Source organism: Canis lupus, chromosome 5 (genome assembly GCF_003254725.2).
Source record: "Canis lupus dingo isolate Sandy chromosome 5, ASM325472v2, whole genome shotgun sequence".
Lineage (NCBI taxonomy): Eukaryota > Metazoa > Chordata > Mammalia > Carnivora > Canidae > Canis > Canis lupus.
The window spans coordinates 62,043,186-62,060,177 of record NC_064247.1 but is presented as its reverse complement, the minus strand read 5'-3'; the positions used below and the strand labels follow the sequence as shown (position 1 = coordinate 62,060,177).

The window sequence follows — 16,992 nt, the reverse complement described above, 5'->3', positions numbered from 1 at the left end:
CAGACCCAGGATATCCTCCCCCCAAACCTGTGTGGTGTGTGCCATCAGGGTTCCGACAAAGGCTCTCCGGGGCCTGCCCTGGCCCGAGGGGCCCAGTGGTGCTGCTGAAATGGTCTCCCAGCCTCGTCAGTATTCCCCAGCTCAGACTTTTTTGCGGTGGTTATTCTGCTGATTGCAGATATCTTTGCTTTGCTGACATCCTGTTTTGTTTTTGGTTTTTACATCCCATTTGTTGTTTCTTTTTATCACAGAAACGCTTCGTTAAGGGGCTCAGGCAGTACGGCAAGAACTTCTTCAGAATTAGAAAGGAACTGCTTCCCAATAAGGAAACCGTGAGTACAATTGGACTTTATGTAACTTGATTTTTTTTTTTTTTTTCCCTCTTTGCCCCTGCTGCTTCTCCGCATTTGATCTTATGAAATGGTTTCCTTTAACCCTGTGCTGTGCTCAGTCTCTGGCTGGTCCTTAGGATCTTCTTCATTTTACTTCCTTTACTTTTAGTTTTAGCTCCTGATTTTAGATAGTGAAGTGACAGATTGTGCTTACCCCCACCAAGATGATGGACTTCCCTTTTAAAAACAGAAAGGTCTTTGACAACAGAGAGTTTGTTGTCTAGGGTGTTGAACCATTAACATTTAATTGTAAATACAGTGGCTGAAATAGGAAATGTCATTTACCACCAATTTGATTTGGTTATTGACAGAAATCATCAACCAAACAATAGAATGAAGAGATCTGTGGCTTGCTATACTTTGAATTCTATGGAGACTTTTTCTTTAATGTTGCTTATATTTTGAAGAGTAGTTTTAACTCTGATTTCCCAGCCTTAAAAGTTTGGACTTTCAGAGCACCTGGCTGAGTCAGTCGGTAAGAGCGTGCGACTCTTGATCTCAGGGTTGTGAATTCGAGCCCCACACTGGGTTTAGAGATTACTTAAGTAAATAATGTTAAATAAAAATTTCTACTTTTCATTGGACAGATACACAGAGATTCTTAATAATTGCTTAAATGAGCCTTTTGCAAATTCCTTTGATATTTCACAAAGCCAAGAGTCCCATCTCTTGCTAAACTTGGGGTAGGAGAGTTTGCTAAGCAAAGTTCAGAGTGAGGTTATAGGAAGAGAATGCTAGCAGGAGATTCAGTCTCTTTTAACTGAATTCCCTCCAGGTGGAATTGGAGGGGGCTGGGGAATTCTTTTTTTGGCTAAGCCAGGGAATGGGGAGGCTGGGAGTGGAGTGGGACCAGGCAAGTCCCAGTGTCTGTGGCCTCCACAGAGCCAAGTTACCGGAAGTGCTTCTCAGGCCTTGGGGATGGAGGGTGAATATTTAGACCTTGAGCTGCTTTCATTCCACCCCCGCCCTCCCTGAGTGGAAGGAGGAAAAGACAGATGGAGAATATCCATTATGGAAAGGGCTGGGTTGTTTTGGTTTGATTTGGTTTTTAGTTTTCTAATTGAGTGTTGTTGATTGATTTCCTCTTATTCAGTTTGGTTTCTTTTATTCTGAGTTTTATTCTTTTTTTCTTTAGTAAACTGTTTCTAGACACTTTATCTGTGTGGTACCTTGTGTGAGCAGCAGTAACTCATAGTAGGGAAGAAAGGTTCTGAGATTTCAAGTATTGGCTTATATAAATCGGTTTGCATCAACCACTCATACTTACCATACTTACATTGAACTTTTAATATTTATTATACATCTAAATATGTGAGAGGGGTCATTTTGAGAACGGTTTAAAAAGAGAGGGAATTGTTTATAGACATTAAACCGAAATATATGTTGTAACTGATCTATGTAACCATTTTTTTTTTTTTCCTTTTTGGTCTTCCCAGAACAGTTTAGAAAGAGGTATTTAATGTGACACAGTGAAGGAAATACCTTTAAGTTTTCTGTGAATTTCAATTATTTGAAGTTTGATATGTACTTTTCTGAAACTAAAATGTTTTACCCAAGTGTAGGAATTTTGGCTTGGCCAAATTAGAGTGAAAATGAGATCCATGAATAGGTGTGGTCTGATGTGATAGGCCAGATTATAATCTCTCAGCTCCAGTTTTATCTCTCCCTGTGCTCTGCTAGAAGTTGCAAACCATGAAGAATTTGATACAAGATATGATTTGACAATTATTTTATTTCTGTTTTAAAAAATAAATTTATAATAGTAAGATTAAACATCAAATCTGAAAACTGCCGTCCAGCATTTGGGAAACACCAGACAATTTTATCTGGCGTTTTATCTCTTTAGAGATATCACAGTAGCTGTGATTGTGGATCTGAATAACTTTTAGCCTAGGTAAGGATCTTCCACTCCTTTTTATTTATTTTTTTTTTTTCTTGCTCTTGGCTGTCCCTTATACTTACTGATGATGTCAACTCGATAAGTAGTCTTTCCTCACCCACAGAGAAGTTGCTGGTATACACCAGTATTTCCAGCTGTTTCCCCAGTCTTTTCTAGGTACCTCTGTCCTGAGACCCTTCCTCCCCATTACTCCCTGCCATCCCTGTTTTCCAGCCATGTTGCTTCTCTCCTCACTTTCCCTCTTGGCACCCAGCAGCCTTCCTGTTTCCAACCTCTTCATCAGGGCACGATCGTTGGTGCTAATAGGAGAGTTTTTGCAGCACTAGAGGGTTTATTATGGCTGACGTTGGCTAAACATTCCTAGTGTTCTGTTGTCTTTTGCCTAGAACTGGAGGAGTTTGGTGGTAAGAGTAAATCTGTAAGTATTCTAATCATCTGAGAGAAAGGCACTCATTTTATATTTTCCTTAGTTATCAACATAGCCAGGCTAATCATTCACAACTCCTAGGGTGGGGAGGGCAAAGGTTATTTTTCATTTTTGCTGCAGAAAATGAGAAAACTTGCAGGTACTAGTGTCCTTGGTTCAGAGCTTCCTTGGTAGAAATCTTCGTGTGGTCAAATCCCTCTAATCTAGATACTCTCCACATTCTCTTCTATTTACTAAAATTATTAACTCATTTCTTTGCTATTCTCAACTGACTTGAAACTTCAGAAGGGTGTCAGCATCCAAAAGAACATGCCCAACTGGGCATGGAGTGGAGGTCACCAGACCTGTGTTCTATTCCTGGCCTTACTGGTAACTATAGTACTTGACGACCTCTTCTAACTGTGCAGTATGCTTTGAGCTGTTCATTGGGAAGTTCAGGGTCATATCCTGATAAGGACTGGAGAATTATCTATTCTAAAATGGTGTTTTTTTGGTGTTCCTAGATGCTACAGTCTTAATAAGATGTTTGCAGACCTTTGGTTATTGCTCTGCCTGAGAGCAAAGTGGCTCTCGTCTCCTCTATCACTTGCCTGCTATGGGACCTTCAGCAAATTATTAGCCTCCCTGTCCTTAACTGCCTGTGTCTGTGAAATAGGGCAATCCTTCTACCCTCTAGAATTGTTTTGAGAATTTAAATGAGATGGTATCTGCCAAGCGTGTATAAAAACACTTGGAAATGACTGTTTTTCCCATGTACCCCAAATACTTTCAGCTAGGTAAGGGTCCTAGCTGCCTGAAGTAGCTAAGTGCTGTGGAAGGTACAGAATTATTTTCCGCTTGTAAATATACCAGATCTGTGTAAAAACAAATGACTGGTTTCTTATCACCTGTCTTGTGAAGAAGAACTCTTTTCATTGAAAAACTGGGAGGTGTTGAGGGGTGGTGCCCAGTTTAAAGGATGTATTTCCTCTGTTTTTAAAGCTTTGTTGAGGAGACTTCCATCCTTGCTGGATTATTCTGTGTAGTTTTGGAGACAGGTTTCTGGTGGGCATGGACATAAACAGCTTTCCATAGTTCTTTTGACTTCTGTGTTTATTACACAGCAGCTAAATCTGGCTTTTCTCCGAGAACAGTAGCTGGGATTGTGGAAAATCAACTATTATATCAAAGTTTAGTTGAGTGAGTATTTCAGATTAACCTCATTGGTACCCAAGAGAATAACTGCAAGTCAAATACTTTAGTGTCATGGTTGTGCAAATATCCTGTAGTTACTACTTTTCTCCCATTCTTCTTTTCTTCAATACGTTTATAAGATGTGTAATTAGTAGTAAGATATGGTAAAAGATCTTTGCTGAGCAACTCAAATTCCTCTTCTCTCTCAAGACACTGTTTGGCCTAATCCACATCAGAGTCTTGGGCTTTAGTATGTTTGTGTAAATCAGAGCAAGTGTCCCAGTGGCTGAGCTTCTGAGATGATAGGCAGTCAGGCCTTTGGGGTACTAAGCACTGCTACATAATCTTAGGATCGATGAATTACATGACCTTCGATGTTAAGATAATGCTTGAGAAAATAGGAGACAAAATAGAATTGAACCTTAAATCACCAAGAAGGGAACCCATGTTGCAAATAATACAAAATTCATGGGCATTCCAAAAATAATTTTTTGTTCAATTTTTTTCCCCCATACATTGCAATTTTCTTAAATCATGAGAGGACTACTCTGATGACAGTGACACCTATCTTCTTTCTTTTTTTTTTTTTTACCTATCTTCTTTCACACTGAGCACATGTCTGTGTTATTTGAATCAAAGACTTTCCGTGTCTGACACCTAGATGATCGTCCCTTGAATCCTGGCTGGCCTTTGTGTATAGATAGCTCTGTCTACTGTTATTCAAGACAAATCAGCCAGCATCGGATCGTAGACAGGGAGTGCTTACTCAGTGACTTATCTCAGAGACATCTAACATTAGAGAGAAGACCATGTGATCTGCTTCAGCTTGGTAGAGAGGAGAGGTACCTTCAGCATGTTACTAGCCTGTGGGAGGAGAGGATGAAAAGGGTGTGTACCTTGACTGTCTTTCTCCTCTCTATATTGTACACCTAGCCCAGTAGGGATTAATCTTATGTTGTTTGTAATCCCAGTTGCTGGTGGCATGAATATTTTCTATACTAAAAAACACTTTCCATTTTCAGAGCTAAACATTCTATAGCTTGAGAATCAAGGAGCCATCCGTGCCCTGGATTGCAGCAAGAAAGGCGAACCATATGCATCCTTTCCATGTTTGGCCATATGTACTAAGGGCCCTGGCATAGGCTCAGGCCCCACAAAGTGAACACAGGGTGCTAAGGGAGGGTGGGCTCCTGGAAGACTAATTGGAGGGTGTGGTGTTAGAACTCTGAAGGAAGGATGTTTTTGGTCAGGCCATGGCTGGGAGGGTAGAAGAAAAGCAGCTTTCCAGCTGTAGGAAATATCATGAGCAAAGGCATGGAGACAGGAAATTGCAAACCGTCCCCAGCACGTACAGCAGCCTGGGTGGAGAGGAGGTCACCAGGGGTGCTGCTGTCAGACTTAGGCCAAAATTACGGCCTGGGGGTAGATGTGGAGGACACTCTCTTCAGAGAAGACATTTGGGGACCCATTGAAAGCTTCTAGGAAGAGAAAGGAGAGGTCTTGCCTGAGCTGTGGGAGCATTCTTGAGCAGCAGGAACAAGATGTGCAGACCAGAAAGGAGGTAACAATTTGGTCTCATAGTAAGACCAAAATTGGAGTTGAGAGTGATTAGTGGAACTGGAAGAGTCTTTTATCTTGATTTTTCTCCAGTGAAAATGTGTCCCTTTTTTTTTTTTTTCAGTAGGATGAAGGGGCAGCTGGTTTTGATGTTTTAGGTTTTGTCTTTTTTTTAACATTGGATGGTAGTATGCAAAGAAAAGTACTAGAGATTTAAGATTTTAATTTGAGAAGTAACATGAAAATCAACCACCTTTCTCAGCCACATTTCTGGAAATGAATTCTGTTAAATATGTACATAACTATTGAATATTAATTGTTCATTTCTTCAAGCAAAGTATCCTTTGCATAAAGCACATTTCCCCAGCAAAGAATAACTACTACTGAGAAAGGTTTTAAGACTGAGTAATCAAACTCTGTTAATATTAAGAGGTTAAGAATGACTCGAGCATTTGGCATGAGCCTTCAGCATGGAGTTTTATTTAATTTCAGATTAAAACCTTAGATAAACAATTTTTTAGCCTCATTAATGCTTAATCTAATGTTACATAACAAAGTGTGGACTTCCTGAATAGGTTGATACTATTGAGGACACAGTTGTGTTATAGCCACATAACCAGAGACCTCTGCTGCAAGTGCTGGGCATCCTTGCCATTCACAGGGTGCTCTTCTGGACAGCATTCTCACATCACCTGACTGTGGCACCGCTCCTGTTGAACCAGAATCTGCATTTTAATCAGCTCTCCAGGTGATTTGAATGCATAGTTTAAAAAACAGTGCTGTTGACAATAGTGCGGATATGCAGAATCCTAAACCCATATCTTACATTCATTCATTATTTTTTTTTTCTAAAGATTTTATTTATTTATTCATGAGAGACACAGAGAGAGGCAGAGACATAGGCAGAGATAGAGAAGCAGGCTCCATGCAGGGAGCCTGACATGAGACTTGATCCAGGTACTCCAGGATCATGCCCTGAGCCGAAGGCAGGCACTCAACCGCTGAGCCACCCAGGCCCCCTCTCACATTCATTCTTAAAATAATGTTGCTTTTATTCTGTTAACGTTACAAATTGCTTCACTGTTAGGGCTTAATTTTGTTTTTTTGAATTACTACAAAGTATCCCACATACACAGAACAGTATCTGGGCTTATTTTCATTATCAATAATAGAATTTCTTAATATAGCTTCCCTTTTCCTATCTTTCATTTTTTCCTAGAAACACAATTGTAACATCTGTCACATTTTATATAAAAACTGTTGTCCTCCTCTTTCCTTGCCACATGCAGTTAATTGTATGTGAGTCAGGCTAGCCTAGATCTTAAGTATCTAAGAGAAACTTTTCTATTTGAAAGGATGATATTCTCTTATTAATATGAAATTTACATACTTAATACTGTGGTGTTTTCAGGTCTTACTTTCTTTCCCTGGCACCCCCTTATATACGATAAGGAAGTATACATATTTTGAGAGCTTGGCAAGATTGGATCCAAGGAGAGACCCAGACTGGTGCCATGCCTCTTTTCTTAATAACTTGTCCTCAGGTAGGGGCAGATAAAGTTGAAATTTTCCATTCAAACCAGAAATGATTGCCTGAGAGGCACCTGGATGGCTCGGTTGAGTGTCTTGCTTTTGGTTCAGGTCATGATCTCCAGGTCATGGGATAGAGCCCCATGTTGGGCTCTCTGCTCAGCAGGGAGCCTGTTTCTCCCTCTGTCTGCTTGTGCGCCTTCTCTGTGTCAAATGAATAAATAAAACCTTAAAAAAAAATAGTGATTACCCGATAGCCACTACGTTTTAGCAGTGAGTACTGTGATCCTATGGTTATTGCCATGCAGGGGGTTTGTTCGCATTAAAATGAAGCAGAAGCTTGAATCTTTTCATCTGGTAGTGTAAGCTATGTGGATATTTGGCTGGGCAGTGGTCCAGTTTTGACTAAGGTAATCTAAATGAGATTGGCTTAGATTCTCTTGTGTAAGTAAAGCAGTTAAAAAATTTGTAAGAAATATTTGGTACTGATGTTGGTGGGAATAAGGAGGTCTTTAAAAATTGGGTGACTGTTTAAACCAAGGGGCTTCGAATATTTGCTGTTCTCTGTAAATTGTCTTAGGCCTGCCCTTGGCCTTATTCTGCATATCAGAACTGAAGGGAAAGGCATGAAAGTATTTCAGTTGTGGGGCAGCCTGGGTAGCTCAGAGGTTTAGGGCCGCCTTTGGCCCAGGATGTGATCCTGGGGACCGGGGATCGAATCCCGCATCAGGCTCCCTGCATGGAGCCTGCTTCTCCCTCTGCCAGTGTCTCTGCCTCCCTATCTCTCTCTCTCTCTCTCTTTGTCTCTCATGAATAAATAAATAAAAATCTTTAAAAACAAAAAAGTATTTCAGTTGTGTATGATGTATTGCTTGTAGATACTGCTTCCAAATGAAACTACCTTGGACTTTAAAGTTACTGAACACACCGCTGCTTACAAGAATCAATTCTTTATTTGCTGTTGGTATTTGCTAACCTGTATTTTTCCTATGATTTGACTGGGTCTTGGTTACCTGGTGAGTTTTTAGATGGAGACATTTATGACTTTGAAGCCTAAGTAGATTCCCCCATTTTACTAGCCAGTTAAACAAGTAAAAGGTTTGAAATGATCTTTAAGAAGGCTTATAAGCTCTGATTACTGTGGTTATATTCAATGTGTTTATTTACTTGGAGCTCATATCTTATATCATAGATTTTTTTTTTAGCCTTCATAAGATCGGTGAACCCATCCTAACTTTGAAAATCCAGTTTGCTCTTGTTTCAAAAATAAGTTTTAAAATATATCTGAAGTCCTAATCCTTGTGTTTTTGGTTTATTTTAATCTTTTTTTTTTTTTAAGATTTTATTTATTTATTCATGAGAGACATAGAGAGAGGCAGAGACACAGGCAGAGGGAAAAGCAGGCTCCATGCAGGGAGCCCCACATGGGACTCGATCCTGGGTCTCCAGGATCACGCCTTAGGCTGTAGGCAGTGCTAAACCGCTGAGCCACTGGGGCTGCCCCAGTTCATTTTAATCTTATTTGAAGTTATGTCTTTGAGTAGTACTAAGGAATGGAGAGTAAAACTTACATGTATTGTTTGGAAAAGTAAAGGCTTTCAGTTCTGTCTTACTCATGGCTGCCTCCCAGGCAGTCTCCCCCCCCCCCCCCCCCCCCCCCCCGCATCATAAGCTTTCTTTTTACTCTGTTGGATGTAATTTGGAAAACATTAATTGTATTATAGAAGTGGGAAAAGCAAGCAGGAGAAAACTGTCTTGGGACACTAGAATTCCATTAAGCTGAGTTTTTTTTTTTCGAGATGTTTACATTTTATTTTATTTTTTTTATTTTTTTTATTTTTATTTATTTATGATAGTCACAGAGAGAGAGAGAGAGGCAGAGACACAGGCAGAGGGAGAAGCAGGCTCCATGCACCGGGAGCCCGATGTGGGATTCGATCCTGGGTCTCCAGGATCGTGCCCTGGGCCAAAGGCAGGTGCCAAACCGCTGCGCCACCCAGGGATCCCAGATGTTTACATTTTAAACTCAGTTTCAATGTTAATAACCTCCATTATTTTTTTATTTTTACAATTCTTTGTTCTGTTCATGTCTTTTTTTTTAAGATTTATTTACTTATTTATTCATGATAGACATAGAGAGAGAGGCTGAAACACAGGAGGAGGGAGAAGCAGGCTCCATGCCAGGAGCCGGACGTGGGACTTGATCCCGGGACTCCAGGATCGCGCCCTGGGCCAAAGGCAGGCGCTAAACCGCTGAGCCACCCAGGGATCCCCTGTTCACAGGTCTTAAGTTCTTCTGAAACTTCTAAATTATGGTGTCATAATTTCTAGGATTTGGCCTTGGAGGTGTCTAAACCATTGCCATGGTTCTCCGTTGGCAAAATTGAGACTGTTTTGGGAACTGTTTTGGGGAACCTTTGGTACCCAAGGTGTGTATTCTCCTTGAGGTATCTGTGGTGGGTGTGAGGGTGCTTACCCTTGTGGAATCCACTGGTAAAGAGGCCAGTGGGGCTTGTGTTCTCCTCTGGAAGGTGCTGAGTGACAGTCACTGAGACTGTCCAGAGCCCAGTTACAGGGCTTGGACTGCACACTCATGAGAGCCACACAAGCTCTCCTCTCTGTGCACTGGTGGCAATTACACAAATTGCCCAACTTCTCTCTCAGAAAAATTGTATTTTCTGCCCTTGAAAAATTATTCTTTATTTTGTTTTAGTCCTAGGCTGTGGACACTGCTTCCTTTTTTCTTCCATGCATTTCTGTTCTGCACAAGTATATGCATCTGTGTATTTATACAGAATATAAGGCTTTCTGGGCAGCCCTTCTCAGTGTAATACCTCTTTATATCTCCTGTAGTGCCCAAAACAGACTCTTCCTTGATATTTGTTTAAAATGAGATGTGCGGCCCTGTATATCTGTGGGAATATATTCATATGTGTGAATGATGGGATGGAAATACACTGTAACCATAGATAGATATATAGTTATTGGTCCTAAAAGATAAATATATCTCATTATTTGTAAGGAAAGATTTTCCTCATTTTTTGTTCTTCATGTGTTTTTCATGATCTGCTTTCAGATCTGCCATTTTAAAGACCAGCTAAAACTTGCACATCCTAGGCCTTGGACTATGTAGCAGATAGAAAATCCTTATTAACTTTCCTGTCTCGAGACAGTAAGACTAGGACTGGGGGTAGGGGGGTTACTGTGCCTTGTTTGGACTTTTCCTGTTCGTGCTTATCGTGAGCAGTAAATCAACCTTGCTGTTTGCATAGCAATTCTGTTTTCTAGATTATTTATAAGATTGAAACCCATTGTTTATTTTTCTCAGCAGGTTTATTGAGCAAGTCAAGAATAAAAGATTGTATTTAAGCAGTAGAGCAAGCCATTAGCCAATTGCAGCCTGGCTTCAAAACTATTGTGTGTTTGTGTCTGTGTGTTTGTATGTCTGTTCTGTGTGTGTGCTATATGTATTGTGTGTACTGGAGGTGAGAGCCAAGTGACCGAGGTTCAGGGTTGCCAGGTCTCTGCAGCTTTTCAAGGTTCCTGTGACTGTTTAAGGATTTTTTTTCCCCTTTTAGTCAGTTAGTGAGTCACCATCATATGCCATTTTATTATCTTGAAAACAGTCAGGAATTCTTCTCCTGTGTCTTTGCTGTATGAATGAAATCCCACTGATAATGTTCTGAACGATATCAAGTTAAAAGTTTTTCCTGTGATGCTTTGGTGATGTATTTTCAGCTGCAGCCATTGTCTCTTTGTCCCCATGTGTAGGAGTTGGGATTTTCTGTGAGTTTGGCAAGTAATGGTGACTTTTGAGTATTTGATTATTTTAGAGGGCCGGAACAGCGTAGGTCCAAAGCCCTTGGGACTCGATGATTATTGATTTAGGCACACACCTACTATGATCAGAACTTGGTTCTCCTTCCCACAGATGCTCTGTTTTGTAAATGTGCTAATGAAGTACATGGAAGCAGGTCAGAGGTTTGTGGCCTTCAGTTGTCAAGGGAAGTGTTTAACTTTTGGAAGGAGAATCTGGAATGTGTTGAACAACAGGAGGAGTAATTAAATTCTAAAGGAAACAGGCCCAGTGAATCTGTATACATGGCCAGCTTCAGTAAAGTAAAGCAGGCAGCAAATGAAGTGGACAAACCCTGTAGACATTCTGGAGAAGGTGGGATAGAAAGCAAAGCAAAATTTTTAAAAAGGAAGTTTTAAATTTGCTTTGCTCTGTGGATTGGATTTGCTTATCAAAACTTGAAGCTCTTGGGGCGCGTGGGTGGCTCAGTTGGTTGAATGTCTGGCTCTTGATTTTGGCTCAGGTCATGATCTCAAGGTCGTGAGATCAAGCCCTGTGTCAGGCTCCGCTCTCAACACAGAGTCTGCTTGTCTGTCTCCCTCTGTTCTCCCCCCGCCTCATATGCACACTCTTGCACATGTGCGAGCTCGCTCTCTCTCGCTCTAAAATAATTAAATAAAATCTTAAAGAAAAACTTGAATCTCTTAATTCTTTTGACCATGTCAGCCTGTCAGGTGACTCAGGTAAAAAGACTATGTGCTTCTCTGTCTACCACATTATATTAGGTTTTATCAGATGGTTGGGCAGAATAATACAGTTAAAGGATGAAATGCTTCTTACATAGTTACTTTGTATTTATATTAAAATGTGTAAGTTCACACCTTGGAATATGCATCCATTTGTCTAGTATGTATGTCTCAGATTGAAGCTAAAGCATACTGTTTTCTTTTGTCCTATATTCTGTTCTCATTACTGATTGCCCAAATGCTAAATTGCCTTACCGGGCATGTCTATAAATACTTCCATTTCGTAAAAAAATTTTCCTAGAAATCAGTAACAGGATGTTTAGATAGTGTGAATAGAAGAATGTATGGTTTATTCCTAATACCAATCAATCAGCAAGCACTTCCAGAGTTTATTGAGTCTAACGAGCAGATGAGATGTGGCTCCACTAGCTGAGGATCTCTCCGACTATTCAGTTACCACAGTGCAAGTGTCAGGACCCTGACGGTAAAACTGTAGGGCACTGACCCTATGTGGTAATAGGAATCAGAGCACCTGAAGATGAGGGCTGAAGGAACATTCTGGAAGATGTGCACTTAGATCTGGAAGTTATGTAAAAAATAGGTATTTTAAAGAAATACTTTGCCAAAGAAAGTCCTTGAAGTATCCTTGAGGAATTCCCTAATACCTGAATCCTTCTGTCGCATGCCTTCAGAGTGGCTGCCCTGCTATTCCTGAGAACCTGGTAACATTGAACCCACTAAATGGGACCAATGTGGTTTGGGACAGTTCCATTACTTTAGATGTCCTCCTTTTATTAAGCTGGGATCTGAATCCCTTCATCATCCATGTTTTGTCCTAATTGAGTCCTTTGATGACATAGAGAAATATTTGTGCCATGCCTCTCCTTCATAGAGACTCTTCAGATGGGTCAGGGTAGTCAGGACTCCTGCCTGGACTTCTGCATCCCACACCATGCATTCTAGGTGAGCTTCTCTGGACCATTGTGATTTGGCCCTACCAGCAGTGTCAGAGAGCCAGGGTAGCACCTGTCTCTCACCCTGGCTTTCTCCTTCAAAGAGCAGGCAGGCACATGTATTAACTCAATGCACGCTTCTGGTGTAAGACAAAGTCCCATTTTAGGTTTTGTTTATTTTGTTTAGTACATCTTAAGGGGGTTAGCATTTTTAACCCAATTCATTTCCCACAGTGAGCAAGTATTTAATAAAAGACATTACCTGATATAGCAGTGTATACTCAGACTAATTATCAGAGCATTTCACACTTGAAGTATATTTGAGCAAAGATTTCCAGTGCCAAACCACAGCATAATCAAACGTGAAACAATGGGCTCTTTCCTAGTGGGAAGGACCATTAGCTTTAATCTCTACCCCAGACCCTCTCCAGGAGTTTTGTCCATGCTTATTATAATCTTGGCACCAAAGCAGTCTTTCAGCCATTCCTACATGTTTTAGTAAACTATGGCTGAAGATGAAGATAGTCATTTAGCAGACCTGTGCCTTCATCTGTTGGCTGCTTTTTTTGTTTCAACCAGCTGTTGAAAGCAAAGCCTGAGTAACAGAGTTCTCCTCCCTTCCCACTCGGAAACAAAAAATGGGGAAATGGGCTATTCATGGACTAAACTGGGAGCCCTGGATTTTAAGGGAAATCATGGCTCTAGTGCTTGCTGTCAGTTTTCCAAATTGGATTTTTCTGCCTTTCACTGAGCTTTTCCTCTCTATAGAGCCCTCCCCACTCCTTTCAGGTTGGTGGGGAGAGTACCCCAACACCACAGTTGATAATACACATACCCTGCCAGAAGTAAGGCGCTTCCCTTGCATCCCTGTGGCCTCACCTGGTTGTTTCAGAGTAGGTAGTCCAGCTTTTCATTCTGCTTACCATTGCTGGAGAACACACAGGCAAGGTCAGAAGGTCTAGAACTGAGCCTCACAACCACTTTCTTGCATAAGCACGCATCCTTAGGTATCAGGCTGACCATTTCCTGTTCTCAGATGCTATACTCCCTCTGCTGGTCTTGAGACTACTGGTGCTTCCTTCAGACCACATGGCTCTGCATTCATGAGGATACGGTCCGGTTCCCCCAGCCTTCCTCTGTGTGTGCTGCATAGAAAAACAAAAGAACTCTTTCTGGCTGTGAGAAAATTGAGTTCTCTGGCAGAGATGGCAAAGAGTACATGTGGTGTAGAGGTCCCTTCTAGTGCCATTCCCCCACCTCACATCCTGCCCCTAAAATATTCCAAGACATTTTAACTTGTTGGGGGTGCCCCCAAATCCAGCATTTCTCTGTTTGATCATTGTTCCTTACACTTGATTTCTTTCACTGCCAGCCCCTGCGCTCGGCCCAACCCTTGCCTCCCCCAGTGCTCCCGGCCGGGGTCATTTTTTATAGCACACATAACCTTTAAACCAAAAAGAAAGTACATTGCTTATAACAAAATGAATCTCTTTTCTGCTTTTATTTTGAAAAGTCCTTCTTGTTGTTTAATGTGGAGGATATTCGTGCTGAAAGCCTGTTCCAAGTAGGCATTTGTGCATCCCAGAGGAACTTTTGATTTATTTCCTTAACTCTGCCCTCCTTTCTCTGTGGTTCAGAAACCTTTAATGGTCTGTGAAGCTCCGAGACTTCAGTGCAAAACAGTAGTCGTTTTAAGAACCCCTCCTACTATATAAAAGGCCTGCCAGTTTCCACATGCTGGGTTTTTGACTCCCTGACAGGCTGACCTCTCACAAATTTTGGTTGTACAGCAGGGCATCCAGGGTTGGGGCCTTGATAATGGTTTTGTGAAATATTTTTTCCCTTCTCCCTCTCTTTGAAAAGTTGTAATGAGAATTCCGGGCTCTTGGCCAGCCCGTGGGATGCGATACAGTAGAAATGTTTCTGGTGCCCTTTGTTACTGTTCAGCTTTGATTAGGTTTATTTCCCGTAAGCTTAATTTTGCTCCCCCCTCTCCCCTCTTTTATGGCTCAGGAGGTTAACTGAGCCAAGGTTATGTATTTGATTGCGCAAGCTGCTGCAACCTTATGGAATCACTGCGCCAGGTCTTTGTGATAGATGAGGGGAAGCCACTTTCCGCACATCCTTGCATTTCTTCTCACCGAGGCTGCCTTCTGGTCATACCTGCTTTCATGGAAGGGTATAACCAGCCCTGTCGGCTGTGTAGCTTGCCCCTGCATCTACTCAGGGCATTCTAGGAAACCATTGTACTTATGTCTTGAGATTTTGTGAAGTTAGAAATCATGGTAGACCTCTCTCTCTCTCTCTCTCTCTCTCTCTCTCTCTCTCTCTCTCTGAGGTTTCTGCCAGCTGGTGGGAGGAGGTGGAGGTGCCTCCAGAGCAGCAGTCAACAAACAGTGACACTCCTTTGATCTTTCTTGTGGTTCTCCATTTCAAAAGAAAGAAGTGGTTGCAGCTTTAAAAAGTTTTCTAATACTGCTTTGACTTTGTATTTATAGCTCTTTTCATCCTTGCAGTTGAGAACACTTTACAGACATTTCATCATTTCTCCTGATATCCTGTGAGGATGCCAGGGTTCTTGTACAAGTTCAGGGAAGGAAACTGAGGTGCAGTGACACTGAAGGGGCCCTCTGCACCAGCACCATCTAGGTCAGAAGTGAGGGTGAGCCAAAAGCAGAGCCTCTGTGGTGTGAGTGTGTGGAATTGGGGCCATGCTTGCTTCTTATAGAAGGAAAGTAAGATTTTATTATCATAGAAATTCTTTATTCACAGTAGGACTCCTTGGCCAACTTACAGTGATGAAGTATAAGTACACAACTCTTTCGTGTCCAGGAGTTGTTGAGACAAGGACTCTGGTAAGCTACTGGGGTGGGGTGCACTGAGCTTGTAAGTTCAGTTTTGAATTTGAGTGTGGACGGTAGACCTAACATTGAATTCAGATCTAGAAGCTGAGATTCAAGCTTGTGCCACAGAGAAACCATACCATCGCAGAACGGACTCCTCCCCTCCCCAATCCCCACTGAGAGGTTGTGATGGGAGTTGTATCCCTGAGAACAGGAGTGAGGGTGTCGAGGGTCCCTCAGACTCTCTCTTCCTGGTGGTTCTGTGCCTTCTTGAGAATCATTCTGGCTCTTAGCACTGGCTTGAAGGCTCTTGATAACTGAATAGCTAATGGAATGGCCATCCTTTAGGCCGCACAGAGAGAAGGGGTAGCTGTCCCTGGTGCCTTGTTGGAGCAGAATAATATGTGCTAAAGTAATACTTTGAACACTCCTTCCTCGTTTTTTGTCCCCATTTTCTCTGTGCCCTTGCTGCCAGCTTCTGGCCACGCCTCATCAGCTGTAAACGAGTCGAGCCCCTCATCATTCTGACAGCACTCTCATGCAAGCCTTCTTGTGAAGAAGGTTGGTAAGTTTTTTCTCTCCCTGTTTAGAAACACAGATGTCTTACATCTCCACAAAAGAATTTTGGAAATAAACCTATTTTACAGAAAGATCCACACAAGTTTGACATTGTTTCCTCAAAGCACCTTATTCACAGTCCTTAGCAAATACACCACTCTTCTAAGTCAAATACCCCTCCACCTTTTTCTTCCTCCAGCCCCAAGTGTCCTCAGATGCCTGCACAGCTGAGCAGGAAATAAGGTTCCTTTTTTCCCTAAACTAGTCGTACAAACAAGGCCAAAGAGGAAATTGCTCATTCTTTGGTATTATTAAGTTTATTTTTAGTTTCCTAGTACTTGATTTATTTTGGAGGAAGCAGAGGAATAAAATGCAGTGTCTTACTAAGGGAAATCAGACTAGACACCATATCTGAAGCATTATTACTAAGTTAATGAACTTTTCATGAGGAGTGCTTTTTGACTGGCCCTTAAAGTGTGGGTTTTTTCTTTTTAATTTTATTTATATGTATTTATTCAATCAGCCAGTCACTCCGCAGACATTTGAGTTCCTGTGTAGAAGACCTTTTAGATAGATACTGAGGATGTACCAAAGACTCCTTTAATGGGTTTTCCAGTTTACAGAGCAGTTTCTCACGTTTTTATCTTCTTTCTTCTTCATGACAATCTCCTGAAGCAGTTAGGTGACTGTGGCTAAGCACTGGGATACAGACCTGTGACTTGTCATCACTCTTATTTGCTCATCCCCCCATAAGCACTGGGTGCAATTAAACCTTTCTCTTCCTGGCATGAGATCTCATGACTGATAAGTTTATCAGCTCTGCAGTAGCCTCTTCTTCCTTCTTACATAAAATTGCTGGCAAAAAGAAATGTGGATGAGTTCTTGTTCTACTCTCCCTGTCCTTGGACAAGTTACTCAATTGCTCTGTTTTAGTCTTCTCATCTATAAAACGGGGGTCATATGACCTACATCCTAGGACATTTGTGAGGATTAATTGAGTACACACGTACCTTGTGTTATTGTGCTTCGCAGATAACTGTTTTTTACAAATTGAAGGTTTGAGACTTCAGTGCAGGAAGGAAACTGCAGATGTGGTGGAAACAGCTAGAGCACTAGA

At 41.5% G+C, this 16,992-nt stretch overlaps 1 protein-coding gene across 13 annotated transcripts in view; it reads left to right on the top strand.

The window, feature by feature from the left end:
• RERE (arginine-glutamic acid dipeptide repeats) overlaps positions 1-16,992 on the top strand; it is a 408,927-nt gene that overhangs the window by 352,723 nt on the left and 39,212 nt on the right. For all 13 annotated transcript variants that reach the window (XM_025427256.3, XM_049110570.1, XM_049110569.1 and 10 more), the window contains one exon: positions 252-332. In XM_025427256.3, coding sequence (XP_025283041.3) covers positions 252-332 — 81 coding nt within the window. The remainder of the gene's footprint in view (positions 1-251; positions 333-16,992) is intronic.